Source organism: Anomalospiza imberbis, chromosome 5, assembly GCF_031753505.1.
Source record: "Anomalospiza imberbis isolate Cuckoo-Finch-1a 21T00152 chromosome 5, ASM3175350v1, whole genome shotgun sequence".
Classification (NCBI taxonomy): Eukaryota; Metazoa; Chordata; class Aves; order Passeriformes; family Viduidae; genus Anomalospiza; species Anomalospiza imberbis.
The window spans coordinates 32787006-32801224 of record NC_089685.1 but is presented as its reverse complement, the minus strand read 5'-3'; the positions used below and the strand labels follow the sequence as shown (position 1 = coordinate 32801224).

The window sequence follows — 14219 nt, the reverse complement described above, 5'->3', positions numbered from 1 at the left end:
GTGGTCACTACTCATCCCAGGACCACGGCCAGGAGGATTTGCTGTCAGCCAGGACAAAGCCGAGCCACTACAATTTCACAAGATGATTTCACAAGGCCATTAGGCCCCATGCCTGGGTGCTGTTTAACTCACCAGCATTGACCCAGCCTCAGTGCTTGTACCAATTGTGGGCAACCACAAAGTGAAACATTGCCCCCCAACATGCCTCCCTGAAGAGCCTTTTGAGGTGGCCACAAGGCAGAGACATCTTGGAAGATCACAGGGGCTTCAGAGAAGATTCACTGGGAGCATGCAGGACAGTTTGGCTGTGCAGCAGACTTTCCTAGCCAAAATTAGGTAGCCAGGCTTATGCTCAGGTATGCAGGAGTTGGGAAGGTTCATTGTAAAGCCTGCCTGGGAACCCCACTGAGTTACTGACCCCTCTGAGATAGTCCTGCCTGCACAGCTAGGAACCAGAATATATTGTAGAGAGGACTTGTCTGGGGGGATTTTAAATATATGTAGTTTGTAGGTGTATGTGGGTACTTTGCTCTCCCCTGTCTGGTATTAAACTATACAAGAGGCAATTTCTGCTTACATATGGAATCAGTTTTGAACTTGAATTAGCCTACAGTTTTTAGTAGCACTATACAGACATTTCCAGACACAAAACAAAGGTATAATAGATTTAACCCCCTACCAGAGGCACTTTGCAAAGGTGACTTAGAACAATAAGCAGAAGGAAAAGTAGCTTAAGGAGTCAATTTGCCATGTATTTAAATACCAGGAAGGTATTGACTTTTGGACATTGCCAACAGCAATGCTTTTCCTGCTCTTCCCACTCCTCAGCACTGTGTGTTCCTCGCTGCATGAACGGCGGGCTCTGCATCACACCCGGCCTCTGCATCTGCCCCCCGGGGTTCTACGGCATCAACTGCGACAAAGGTAAACACCAGCCAAAGCCCCAGGCTCTGCACGCAGCAGCCTCTCTTTATTCACCTGTGGCAATTTCCCTCTAGGAGTGCATTTTGGAAAGTCAGGCAAGCTTAAAATAGATGCTGTAGCACAGCCCGGCAACTGCTGGAAGAATATAGGAATTTGCAGGTATCCATACATCCCAGCTCTGTGAAGGGTAGTTTGGATAATCACTTCAGTTGATCCACTGAAAACTGTGGATCTTACCACAAAAATCACTTCTATTTCTGGGGCAAGAAAAAAGAATTACAAAAAAAATATATCTCTATTTGAGCTCCAGTTTGCTGTAGTCAAATTAATTTAACTAATTATTTAGTACATTAATGTGCTGCATCTGGACACATGAAAAATTATGCAAGCTATTCATTTTTTGCTGCTGAATTGGGACTCATGAAGGGTAAAAACCAACAATCAGTTGTTCAGAACAGTAATTGGGAACAGTCTAAACTCCCATGTAGAAAAAAACCAAGTAATTCCCTGCAGAAATTTAACTGACCTGCTCATGGCAGAATGTCGTGCTCCATTTGTCATTGCAGGTCTATATGAAGTAAAGACTGAATGCAAAACGTCCTAGAGGACTTTTCAGCAAAATAGTGGGAACCTTCCTATTACTTTGCACAAACTGTTGGTGTCAATGCCCTCTCGTCTTTGAACAGATTTTCACCACATTTAGAAAATGCTTCAAATGTGTGCTTTAATTAAATGCTGCCAATGTCTTGAAGGATTAATGTGAATCCCAGCTGTTTGGTGAAAAGTCACATCTAACACAATGTAAGTTATTTGGCAGATGAAAGTCAGAGCATTTGCATCTATATCACCACACAGAAAAACTCACAGAATTTTCTTTTTAGTCAAAGGATTACTTAAGAACTGCAGTGAAGTGTCCTCTTGTAGAAGAAGTCCTAGGCTGTGCTCCTTTTATCAGATGCTGGCAGTTTCAATAGCAATAGTGCCTTAATCCTTCAATGAGCTTTATGTGTGGAGGTTGAGAAAGACGTAGCACAGTCTCTCCTCAGACAGCTCACTGCTGTATTGTTCACTTGTCTCATTCTATATTGCCTTGTGTGTGTGCCCATGTAAAGCATTATGTAGGAATAACTGCATTTCAGTCTTACTTTGTAAACTAGCTGAAAAGAGGCTAATCCTCCTTTTACAACCTACTCAATGTTTATTTATGATGTACAGCAGAGAGCATTAAGTCCAAGTTAGTCCTAGTTCATATTAATGACTTCCTTTTTTTGTTTCAGCAAACTGTACAACAACCTGTTTCAATGGAGGGACATGTTTCTATCTGGGAAAATGCATTTGTCCCTCAGGCTATGAAGGAGACCAATGTGAAATTAGTGAGTAGCATCTCTGTGTGCTTGCTTTCATTTACGTCGGCTTCTTCTAGTGTCAGTGCCAGAATGGTAACGTGACCTGCTTCTGCTGGGCTCAGAGCAAAGGTCTCACACAGCAGTTTGGGACCCTCAGAGTCAGACGCCACATGCCTCCAAACAAGTTTCCTACTCAGAAGCTTGATTCATTTCTGGACCACCTCACCCCCTGCCCTGTTCTGTTTTCACTAGTAACAAGGCATGGTAACAATCCTCAAGCCATAAGTATGCAAGCAATGCCCTGTGGAAGACAGATGTGCTGCCGTGCCAAGCTTGTGGGGTGCATCTATTTTCAAACATTATGGCAAATCACACTTGGGCACAGCAGATTAAGTTTGAGCTGTCATCTCTGAAAGGGCTACTATAATTTGGGAATTAAAATATTTGGGGCAAAAGGAGGACTGAGCTGTAAGAGCTGAGAGCTTTTATGTAACATGCAAAGTTACATTCACAAGGTAACTCTTGAGGATGTACAACCAGACCTCATTCTTTCTGGACTTAGAACTTCTAACAGGACATGGTGCAGGAAAGCTTTCCCTGCTGTACTCCTCACAATTAGGAAATTTGTATCACTTTGGAAACAATGGAAATAAACTCTTAACTTGCTATCAGCCAATACACAACAAGTGAATTACTGTGCAAAGAAAGTACACAGATACAGTAAAACCTATGTTTTGCTCAGTCTTTTTGTGTAGATTAACAATGGGTGTGTGTAAATGTTTCGACATGTCTCTATGCATTACAAAGTATTTTGCAACTCCTTTTTACAGCATTAAAAATTTAGGGAAAAAGGAGCAACAAAGCCTTATTGTTTTTAAGCTAATAAAGATTGCCCATTGGTATAAATTCAGATCATATGCCACGAGAACAACAGTGTGGGTTTTCACTGGATTTACCTTTGCTTACATCAAGTTCAAATTTGACTATTTGGCAGAACCCCATTTCTTCAGTCCCCAAAAAGTCAACACTGTTGACATTTTTCTGATGAAGATTAAATCTTGATTCAAAAAGAGAAGCATGCATTTTATGTTTGGTGGTGGTTTTTTACAGGAGAATTCTTAGAACTGTTATTGCAGCATGTATAATTAAGGGCAGTCCATTTAATTGATCTGTCTGAGGAGCTGAAGCTCATATTTGTCTACTGCTGATTGGGATAAGTGCAACTGTTTTGGCTTCCTGGAAAGGTTTACCTGTGAAACTAAAATTAAATTAATTAAAATACAGGCAGTAAACTAGTTTCTGTACAAAAATAAAAAAAGCAAATTCAGATCATGGTATGCTAAGACCTAAACTGGGACAATGTCAAATGAGAGCAAGGAAAGCTATGCACTTACTCTGGCTCTCGTAAAGCCAGGACTGCAATTGTTAGACTGTGATTGACAGCTGTCATCACCTCTGGGCACTGCACCAGCACAGCAGTGGAAGATTGCAAGAATTCTAGACAAGGCTTAGAAACACCAGAGCAGAAACACACCTCAGTCCATTTTCTTAGATCCAGGGCCAGCTACATTCAATCATGGTATTCTTAAAATAATGGGGGGGGGAAACCTTTCAACAGGCAGAAAGCCATCTTCTGAAAATTGCAAGGTTTTGTTGTTGTTGGGATTTTTCTAGCATTGGGTATAGGTTTTCAGTGCTTGTGTAATAATTGAATCCCTCTGTAAGACTCCTAGGAAATGTATTGAACCCAGTCTACAAGACTAACAAGCATTCACAATCTTCCAGATTTTTTTCTGGTTATAGGTATACATTGTCTCTAATTAGTGTTTCACTATGAATCCAGAGTCCTATTTTGCTTTGGATTCCTCCCCTACTTGTCACCAGCTGTTTTGTTGCTTTTTCCATTTCTTAGTCAATAACAGAGAGAGTTATTACTCTTTCCTTCATACTGGGACAATATCTTAGTCCAAATTTAATTGAGCTGTGCTGAGCCAAATGCTTGCCTGTTGCAACATGGTGGAAGTTGGTGTCACATCTCTTGATCCATATTTTCCAGATTTACTTAAAGAACTAGGAAAATTCATTGATTTCTTTAGCATTGCTCTTTCCAGTTATTAATTAATTGGGATGCAAATGTTTGCAAATTAGAATGCCTAAAGTTTCCCTTCCCCAGAGGCTCCTGCAGAGGAATTGTGCTTTTACAGAAACTCTCCTCAGCACAGTTTGTTCCATTAACTGCTTATGAAACTTCTTTCAGGGTTATTAAAATGATTATGTAGAATAGAAATGAGTGTTTCCTTTATATTGACAATACAAACGTGTATCACAAAGATCTGCAGGGGCTGAGGGCTAGGCAGGCACTGCCTGTGATGTTGAGCTCCCAAGAGGGCAGTCTGTGATCATGAAATGAGGTTTTCAGCATAGTAAGCCAGTGTTGATGCTTAAATTATGATGTGCAGGTCTCAGTTAATACCTATCTTTAAAAAAATTATAAAATAAGGGAAAGGGAAATGGAAAGAAGGAAAAGGAAAAGGAGAAGGAAAAGGAAAAGGAAAAGGAAAAGGAAAAGGAAAAGGAAAAGGAAAAGGAAAAGGAAAAGGAAAAGGAAAAGGAAAAGGAAAAGGAAAAGGAAAAGGAAAAGGAAAAGGAAAAGGAAAAGGAGCAGTTTGCTGCCCCAGGTTCCAGTTTTTGTTTGCTCACAGATTTAGGTAAATATTAGCGTTAAATCTAGGAAGGGTGCCTTTGTTTTCTCTTTTCTGAAGAATCTAGGAAGTCTAGCGGCATGAGAAAAGATATAAAATTGTTTTGGACAACAATGAGGAAAGCTGGTACATATGGGCACCAAGGTGGCAGGAAAGTGAGGGTGCAGAGTTCCTGGTGGCTCAAGAGTGCCCAGGAAGTGGCTGTGAGCCTCCCTCAGCCTGGGAGTGACTGAGTTAATGGGCGCTGTGTTTCCCTTCCTATAGATGAGTGAAGATTTCATTAGTTGAGAAATGCAGACAAATTCTGACCAGATATAGGCAGTCTGATGATGGGACATTAGATGTTAAGTTTGGGGCAGGTCCCTGGTGCATCATACCCAGCATGAAAGAAAGAAATTGAGTATGGTTCTCCACCAGTGGGGGCCTCCTCAGTCCCAGGTGATCAGGGCCAAACAAGACTTCCTACAACAACAACAACACCTGACCCAGCCTATGCCTTTGGCAAAGTCTGTTTGTGAAGGAAAGTAATTTCCAGACCAAGAGCCTGGAAAAATGTCTGCCAGTTCCAATTACTGTTAGCAAAGTTGCTCTGTTCTTTGCAAGCAGGAAAGAAGGGCATGTATTTTTGTGCCCTTAGTTTCTGAGCTGCCATGTGGAACATCCCTCATTGCACCATCCACAGCACCATGGTGCTCCCAGCCTGTGCAACAAGCTGATGGGCCCAGCCAATCTATTTACTGTCTGCAAGTAGCTGCCATACCTGTCATTTCCAAAGTATCTTACTGCTCCCAGATGTCACCAGATTTTTTTCTTCCGGGGCCCCTCAAGTTTGGATCCCACTCTTTGGAACTGCATAGTCTGGGCAGTGCTGCCTCCCCTGTAAAGGACGAGGAGAGCAGGACTGACCAGTCATGTGGGGGATTCTGCAGAGACAGAGTGGCACAAACCTGGGCAAAAGCTGCAAGGTCACACAGCCTTTGCCCATGCCAAATTATTGTCATATTTTCAAAGGAGAAGAACACTTATAAATTGGAAGCACAGACTTGCAGCAGAGTCTTTCCTGATGGATCCATAGTGCACACTCTAACATCTGATGAGTTTTTCAGGTACAAGGCAAACTTGTCAGACACTTGTCTCCAGCAGGCGCAGGGACCTAAGACCATTGTTTCTATGTTTTCAATTTCTAGGTAAATGCCATCAACCCTGTCGAAATGGAGGCAAATGTACTGCTAAGAATAAATGCAAGTGTTCCAAAGGCTACCAGGGAGACCTGTGTTCAAAGCGTAAGTACCAAAGCTGTAAGTACCATCCATCAGTCCTTGTGGGAACACTGAGCTCACTGTGCAGTATCTTTTTTACATAACATCAGTACTAATAGTTTGTTGTCAAAGTAAGTCAAGTTATTTTACTTTCTGGATGTACATAATACATCAGACTTAAGGAAATGACGAAACCAGAAACATTTTTTTACAGAAGTGTCCTCACAATCTCTTCTGTACTCTTGTGTACTTTGAGTTTCTATAAAACAGCAGTGTGTCAGCTCAGCAATAGCAGTTTAGTAATAGAGAAATGCTTAATAAAATGTGAATACTTTGCCATGTTAAAATACAATAAGAACACTTCATGAGTGGGGTGCTTGGGACTGCTCTACTTCTCCTGCTGGTTCTGGTGGATGCTCAGCTCTGCTGTACAACCTGATTCTCTGGCCAGGGGCTGAGCCAGAGCTTGCAGGTAAAGAGGTGGGTGTGGACTGTTTCAGGGCTCTGATTGCACTCAGTGCAAAGGTACAGATTTACTTTGAGAGCCACAGCCTGTGCCAGGACCAGCCCATCATGTGAAACAGCAGGGAGAGCAAATGTGTGACTGTCTCTGGATGAAATGTCAAGAGACCAGGTGTATGTGTTCATTTTTCACAGCTGTCTGTGAACCCAGCTGTGGCCTGTATGGCACCTGTGTGGAGCCCAACAAATGCCAGTGCAAAGAAGGCTGGCACGGGAGACACTGCAATAAAAGTAAGTGAGAAACAAACCCTGAGACTCGTATCTGAGGCGTTACACACCCAGTGCTGTACAGAAATGAGTGCCTCAAGAGCCTTTTCAGCATTATTAATGATACCACACTCCTTTTTCTCTAATCTTTAATCCAAGCAATAAAACAACAGTTTTCAATACTCCATAATTTTACCTACTTTAAAAAAATTCATAATAATTTGAAAGTGTTTTATCAAGACCATTTTTGTATTAGAAATTCCAGAATCTGGTATCAATCAGAGGAGGACCTTGCATGTCTTCCAACCATAGCATGGAAGGGATCCAATTCCTTCAATACTCCTCAGTAATACCAGCTAGCTTTGAAATGCTGGGTAGGTATTTTTAAAAGTGAAACTCTGACAGGCTTTAAAACTGATTGAAACTTAGAAAAAATGTAATGTCCTTTAGAAATTTTGGGGAAAACTTGAAGAATTATGCAAGATCTTCTTAGCAACTTCACATTTTTCTTCTCCTCTTCCCACACATGTTCCACAGCATACAAAATAGATTGTCCTAAAGCAAAGTTAAAGTTCTTCAAATGAATTTCTGTTGTGCTTTTTGGTCCATTTAACCATCTATTGTAGCAACTGATCATTTCATTGGGATTAAAATGGTACTGTATAATTATTTGAAATACAATTGGATATATCCAGTAAGAACTTGAGATTTAATTTTATGTTTCATGTGCAACAATACTGTAACAGCAAATCTTCAATATGTGATCTTTATATACTCCCAAAAGATACTAATGTATATCACTGTTGGCTACCAATTCACATGTTGTGTTTTATGAGTCAATAATAAAAAAGTTAAAAAATTTTGCAGCTACAAAACCAATCAGCCATAAGGAATTCAGCATCAACTGAATGTTCACTTTTATTAAAACCTGTTGATGCATATGATTTTTATCACATCAAAATGTATTAGAAAAAATATAGCATTTTCATTAAAAACTAAGTATTATCCAACTAAGATGGATTTTGCTGTGAAAATTAGATTTGCTGTGAAAATTGGGAGTCTGATTTTCTGTTGTTACCTAGTGGATTTGTGTTTAAGTATTCATGCTACTCTCTGAAGAAGAAATACCATTCACATAAGTTATGGTTAGAAAAAAGATATAAGGAAATGGACCACTACGAACTACAGTTCATAAGTTTGGTATGAAGTTTTTCTTCCTGTCATACTCTTCCTGTAAAGAACTCAGATAGCAAATGAAAATAAATACATACTTTAGGTGACCATCACCAAAGAAGTAATTACCTGTACAACAAAACCAAAGCTTATACCTGCCTTGTGATAAACAGTCAATAGTCTCACATTATTGTAAACCTTAAGATTTTCCACCCTTCATTACTTGGAGTTCGGGTACAGTCCTGCTGTGTTTAGTACTGCAAAACTGTCTTTGTATTCAGCAAAGAAACTGTGAAATGGACATTTGGGCAAAATCCACCGCCATTTTAAGTGTCCATTAATGTGCATGCACTGCAGTTCCCTCTTTTCAACCAAAACCAAACATCACCGGGTCTTGAGAGAGGAGATTTATAGTTAATTTGAGAGACTTGTTTCATATTCCATCAAATGAATGGCTCTTTGGTAAAGCTATTCTCTTAAAAAAGTGGTTAAAAAATTGAACAGAGGACTCCGTTTTTCAAAGTTATTTCCATGAGCTTTAAGTAACGAGATGAGTAAATGAACCTATAAAGAATTACAACATAATACTTGGGATTCCATTTTTTTTGTTCACTTTCATTTTCCACAACAAAGCAGCTCTAGTAAGCCTGTTTCAGATGGTCTCCACCCCCCTCCTCCAGGTGTTTATGGTCACTGGTGTTCTTTTTCTTTGCATTCAGCCATAAACCAAAGCCCAGCTCAGGTAGCTGGTGCAAATTCTCCCCAGGGGGTTGCTTACACCCCATTCTAGAGCTGGCAGATCATCATGACTGTAACCCACCTGGTGTGGGGGCTACAGATGTGAACCCCAGGCTAAGTGACAGCCTGGCTGTGCTGAGGTCCCTGGCCAGGCCAAGCATCTTTCTGTCTGGCAGGGCTTTGTTCATCCTGAGGGATAACAGAGGCATGAGCACTTTTGTAAGGCAAAGCAAAAAGCAAAATCCTTTGTTCAAATGGGTAAGACAGTTTCCACTTGAAACTGTGGATTGTGAGCCCACTTCTGTGGATTGTTTTTTCTTGAACTGGATAATTTTCCAGGGTATGGAGCCAGCGGTCTGAGCGCCCTGAGGCCAGCAGGCAGCAAGAACAGGCAGCACACACCTTCGCCAAAAAGGGCCGAGGAGAAGCATGTTCCACCCGAATCCAATTATATCTGGTGAACTCCAACATCTGAAATGGCTCATGTTACACAAAGTTCACAGCCTTCATTAACCTCTCATGGATTGAATGTTAAAATGCTGTTCATTACAGTTAAGATTACCAGCTGGAATTTTATTAGCTTCATTATAAACCACTGAGCTGACACTTACTATTCCTTTTAAGTTTTATAAATACTTTTGTAGCATGATTATATAGGCTTCTTCTTTCAGTGCTTTGGATGGTGTTTTGTACTACATTCAGTTACATCTAGACTTCCTTTTTTTGGTTATATAGCTGCAAATATTATCCAAAAATTAAGTAACAATATTCAAGCAGAAAACCCTGTAGATGCTAACCCTGAATTATTTCAATGACTACAGATGCAATTTACCTAAGGCAAAAGAAAGGTGCATTTTGCAAATTTTTACAAATTGTGTATTTAGACTTTTCCCTAAGAAAAACAAATACATAAATAAATAAGTTGCCTAATTTTAAAACTGAGTAACTCAATTCAATGTTATTTTTGGCTTTACAGTTTTGTGTATTAAAAAGAAACTGCAGTGATGCCATTGAACCAACATAATATATTGTAAACAAAGTAGAGCTATAATGTATGAAGTTTCTGCATCAGCTTGAAGCAATATAATATATTGTAAACAGAACAGCTCTTATGTAATAAACTTTTTATACTGATTGTTATGTATAAAATAAAGATGCTGCTTTAGTTTTTTGAGTACTGCTCTGTGTGGCCTCCTGCAGTCTCATCAGCAGTGGTTTGGGACGATGGCTTTTCTAAAGCACCTTCATAAAACAGTGGCACTGTGGGGTTGGTCTCCCTCTGTCTGCTTTTAGCCCCACAGCTCTTAAAATATTTCAGAAGAACATCTTCTTGTGCCTTTGCCAAGGAGGAGAGAACATGGCAGGCCGTGTATCTCACTCTCTGTACTTGTCCTCCTTGTACCACATCCTCCTTTCCCCCAGCACCACCAGCCAGCCCTGTTGGTGTACCCAGTTGGTGGTGTCTCAGGTACTCAGAATATTCTTCTTACAACTTCTGCCCCAGCAGGTGATAGTTCAGCCCTGGCCCTGTTTCCTGCTCAAGGGTGATGGTCCTGTGTCGTGTTGTGATCACTCTGTAGAAGCTTGGGTGCTGCTTCTTGCAACAGTCAAGGGCTATGTGATTTGTAATTTGATGTGGTTTGGAAGCAGGAAACATGGTTTCTGTCTGCACTGAAGAACAGTAAATATCCAATGAATTATTACTGACCCTTGCTATAGTGTATTTCTGGCAATCTTATTAACTGGGAGAAAAATTTAAAAAATAAATAACATAAAGTTGGAAGCATTAGAGCTGGGCTTTTCCCTTTACTGAGGCCAGAAAGAGGAGATGTGGGCAGGAAAGGTGCTCAGCCTCTGCCCACAGTCAGTGCTGTCCCAAAAGCACCCTATTCAGACTAAAAGAAGATGGAAAAGAGGTAGCCTGAGGCAGAGCAGAAAACACTTGGGTGATGAAAACCTGGGGGGAGCTGTTCATGAAGGAAACATTTTTTGATATTTTTCTTAAAAGTGTTGAAAGGAGGAAATTAATATTAGGTTGAAATAAAATGTGTAGCTGCTCTGTATGTCCAGGGATTCCTCGAGAGCTGTATACAAACAGGAATGTCACATTTGCATGCTTTTTGTTCTTTCTGTAGTGAAGATTAAGTGGTTTGTCCCACAATACAGTAAAAAGCACAGAAAATTCTTACTTAAAATTCCTCACATATTTTGGCTGAACTTTTTCTGCTCCTGTCAATTTCTTAGAAAGAAATTTCTTCTTCCTTAAAAACAGCAAGTGTATTCTTTTATACAGAGTAAATTTTTTGCTACTTGCCCTAAAAACACTTAATGCTGCTGTTTTGTTTTCAGAGTTTCACCACTGATTTTTGGAAATATCATTAATCACGAGAAGAATATCATCAGAAAGTTACAAAAGGAAAAAATAGTCCTCAAAGTGCATACTGTACCACAACTCTGTTTCTTCAATAACATCAATTGTCTACACAAAATTTCCACGTCTTTGTCAGTCTGAGCACAAAGTTTCCTGTGTAAGAGACAGTCCTTGATGTCAGCGTTCTAAGTTAAAAGTCTATGGAAACTGAGAATGCTAAAAGAAGACATGAATTTTCCAGAAATGTCCAGTTGGAAGTCGGAAGCAATTTTGCCATTTGAAAATAAACTAAAGAATTTATCATATTCTGTCACTGGACAGGACATATATATGAGGGGAAAAAAATGTGCCAAAGATGAAAATTATTTAAAAATAGCAAAAAAAAAAAAAAAAGGTAAAAATACCAATCCACTACAATAGATCAGACAGAAACTGCCTTTTCAATGATATTTGGAAAGTTTGAAGTTAGCCAGAGCAAGATGCCAAACATTGCACTTGTGAGTAGCAGCTGTAAGATGATGAAAACGAGTAAAACAACATAAAATGTTAAAATCACTATAGCTCTACCAAAGAAATCTCAATTCGAGCAACTGACCAAATGATAGTTTTACAAAGGGCTTCTAATGGTATTTGATAATTTGGGTATCTAATATTGGCATCCTGCTATGTCCAGGTGTGCACAACTTTTCAAAGGACAAATACACAAGGCACACAAGGAGAGCAGAAACAGACATCCTAAGGGCAAACCGCCTTTTTTATACTGCTGCCGTTACTAAACGGATGCACATGCTTTTGGGGGCTGGTAGTTTTTTTTTGGAATTTGCATTTTAGGTTGGCTCTGTCTGTGCCTCTTCACATCTTCACCTGACTGTTGGGGAGCTGGAGAGAACTGTGGCCTTTTCTTGTTCTTGCTGTGTGTGAATTGGCAGCCTGCGTTGGTAGCACCTGCAAAGCAGAGGCATAGGGGCAGCAGGGCCCAGCACCACTGCACACACCGGCTGCTGCTCGTGGGATCTTTCTGACCAGGAGGCAGCGCTGGCTGCTGGGACTCAGCACATTTTCTCCATGTGGTGGGACTGAATGGTCCAGTTGTTCTTCTTCAGCTTCAGCTGCATTAAAAGAAACATTAAGGAAAAAAAATTATAAAGAAAAAAATTCAAAATTGTTCCAGACGACTCACTGCCTGTAAGATTCAAACTCCAAAAGCCAGACTTAAAGCTTTGGCCAGACTTTCTGGTACTAATTCAAAAATGTCAGCTTTGTTTCTGCTGGACAGATTTGTTACCTTTCCTTTCCTCTCACTCCTCTGCATCACCTGTTCTACTGGATTGCCTACCACGGAAAAAATTCCTACTTGCAGATGCTGATGGGAGATCTGGCAGCAGCAGCAGAGAGGGAGCTGCCTGAAATGGCCTGGAGTTATGCCAGGATTCCCCCGGTGCCTGCACTGCCCACAGCATGGCATTGGGGCAGGGGGAATGTGTGAGTGGGTGTTGAGGCATCTCTCAGAGGCATGGTTTCATGGCAGCTCCAGGTCTTGCAGTGATTTCAGCTCTAGCCTAGAGGAACTGCATCCGTCATTTAATCCATTACAGGGATTAAATCCTACTAAATCCCACAAATCTTTCAGTGTGAATACAACTTTGTGTTCAGTGAGGTGATAAGGTGCTATGATTAGCCAGGTCATAGCCAAATCTTAAGACCCTGACTAAGCCAGGGACACCCTCTCCAGCTCTAAAATGTGCCAGCAAGATTTGCTCATGTGACGCTTTAAACAGAAAAGCATCTAGTTATAAAAAAATCTCAAGTGAAATGGATCCCTATTGCTGTTTATTTTTTCTTGCATTTCTCTGACATGATGGCTGCTGAGCCACAGACCAGTCCCTCCGTGGCTCCCAGCACCCAGCTTTTGCTGGAGCACAGCTGGCTGCACACTCCTTGGTGCTGGCCAGGGGCAGCAGCCCAGTCCAGCCATGCAAGTTCACCCACACTCAGCAATAGTGCAGAGCTAAACTGAGCACACAACAAAGAGGTTAGGAGAACAGCAAGGTATGGGAAAGGCATGCATGCAGATCTGAGAAGATGTATTTCTTTTCTTGGTGGCTTTACGAAGTTCAATTTAAATGAATCCTCACAAATTTAAGTTTAAAAAAGCCCCACTCTGTATATATTTTTACTTAGAACATCATATTCTATTTTTCATATTAGTTACAGAGATTGAATTTTCATCCCTTTCCACACAGCCCATCAGAAGACAGAGCAGCCCAGCCTCGTTGCAGGAATCTTTCCACAGAAATAAGTTTTTTTCCGGAGGATTTCACACACATATCCTGTCTGGCCAAACCACAGCTCAAAAGTAGTTCAGATGCTTATGAGGGACATCCCCACAAGTACTTTCTACCACTTGGTTTCCTGGCGTATGCTTGGGGGATTTTACGGCTGAGGAGCTGGCACTGGGGCACTGCACAGGGTTTACAGAGCTAACTGGCTCTGGCTGTTCTGAGTGTTTGACTTTACAACCCTTAATTATATCTATCCCCTAATCAGTGTGCTGCACTTGTACTGCATCCTTCCTGCCCAGGCATCCTAGTGAGCCTCACTCCTAGGCAAGGACCTGTGGGACTCCACAAATTCTCCAGCAGGCAGTATTTGGAAAGGGTGGCCCACAGTGTTTATACCTTGTGCATCAATTTTCTGTGCTATCCATCATCTCTTACTTGCAGGAGTCTTGCCCAAATGGAGCCTGCCATGACCCTGGGCTGGAATTTTCCCCAGTCCTCCTACTACAAATTGCCAGATTTTGTTGGACAAATTTAGCTACTATAGGAGCTGCTTGTGTGCTGAACTCTGGTTTTCTTCAAATTAGGATAATCCATCTGAAAGTCTGAGCATTTAATTAAGGTCATGGTTGTTCTCAGCATGCACAATTCCACCCTTCAGTGGCCACTGTGGGTATCACCTCTCCCTTGGTCTACCT

General features: G+C 41.0%; 1 protein-coding gene across 1 annotated transcript in view; it reads left to right on the top strand.

The window, feature by feature from the left end:
* The window catches only part of WIF1 (WNT inhibitory factor 1), a 37325-nt gene extending 27280 nt beyond the window's left edge, over nt 1-10045 (top strand). Inside the window, exons 6-10 of the mRNA XM_068190132.1 lie at nt 829-924; nt 2202-2297; nt 6160-6255; nt 6889-6984; nt 9211-10045. Coding sequence (XP_068046233.1) covers nt 829-924; nt 2202-2297; nt 6160-6255; nt 6889-6984; nt 9211-9332 — 506 coding nt within the window. The 3' untranslated portion in view covers nt 9333-10045. The remainder of the gene's footprint in view (nt 1-828; nt 925-2201; nt 2298-6159; nt 6256-6888; nt 6985-9210) is intronic.
* The last annotated feature ends 4174 nt before the right edge of the window (nt 10046-14219 follow it).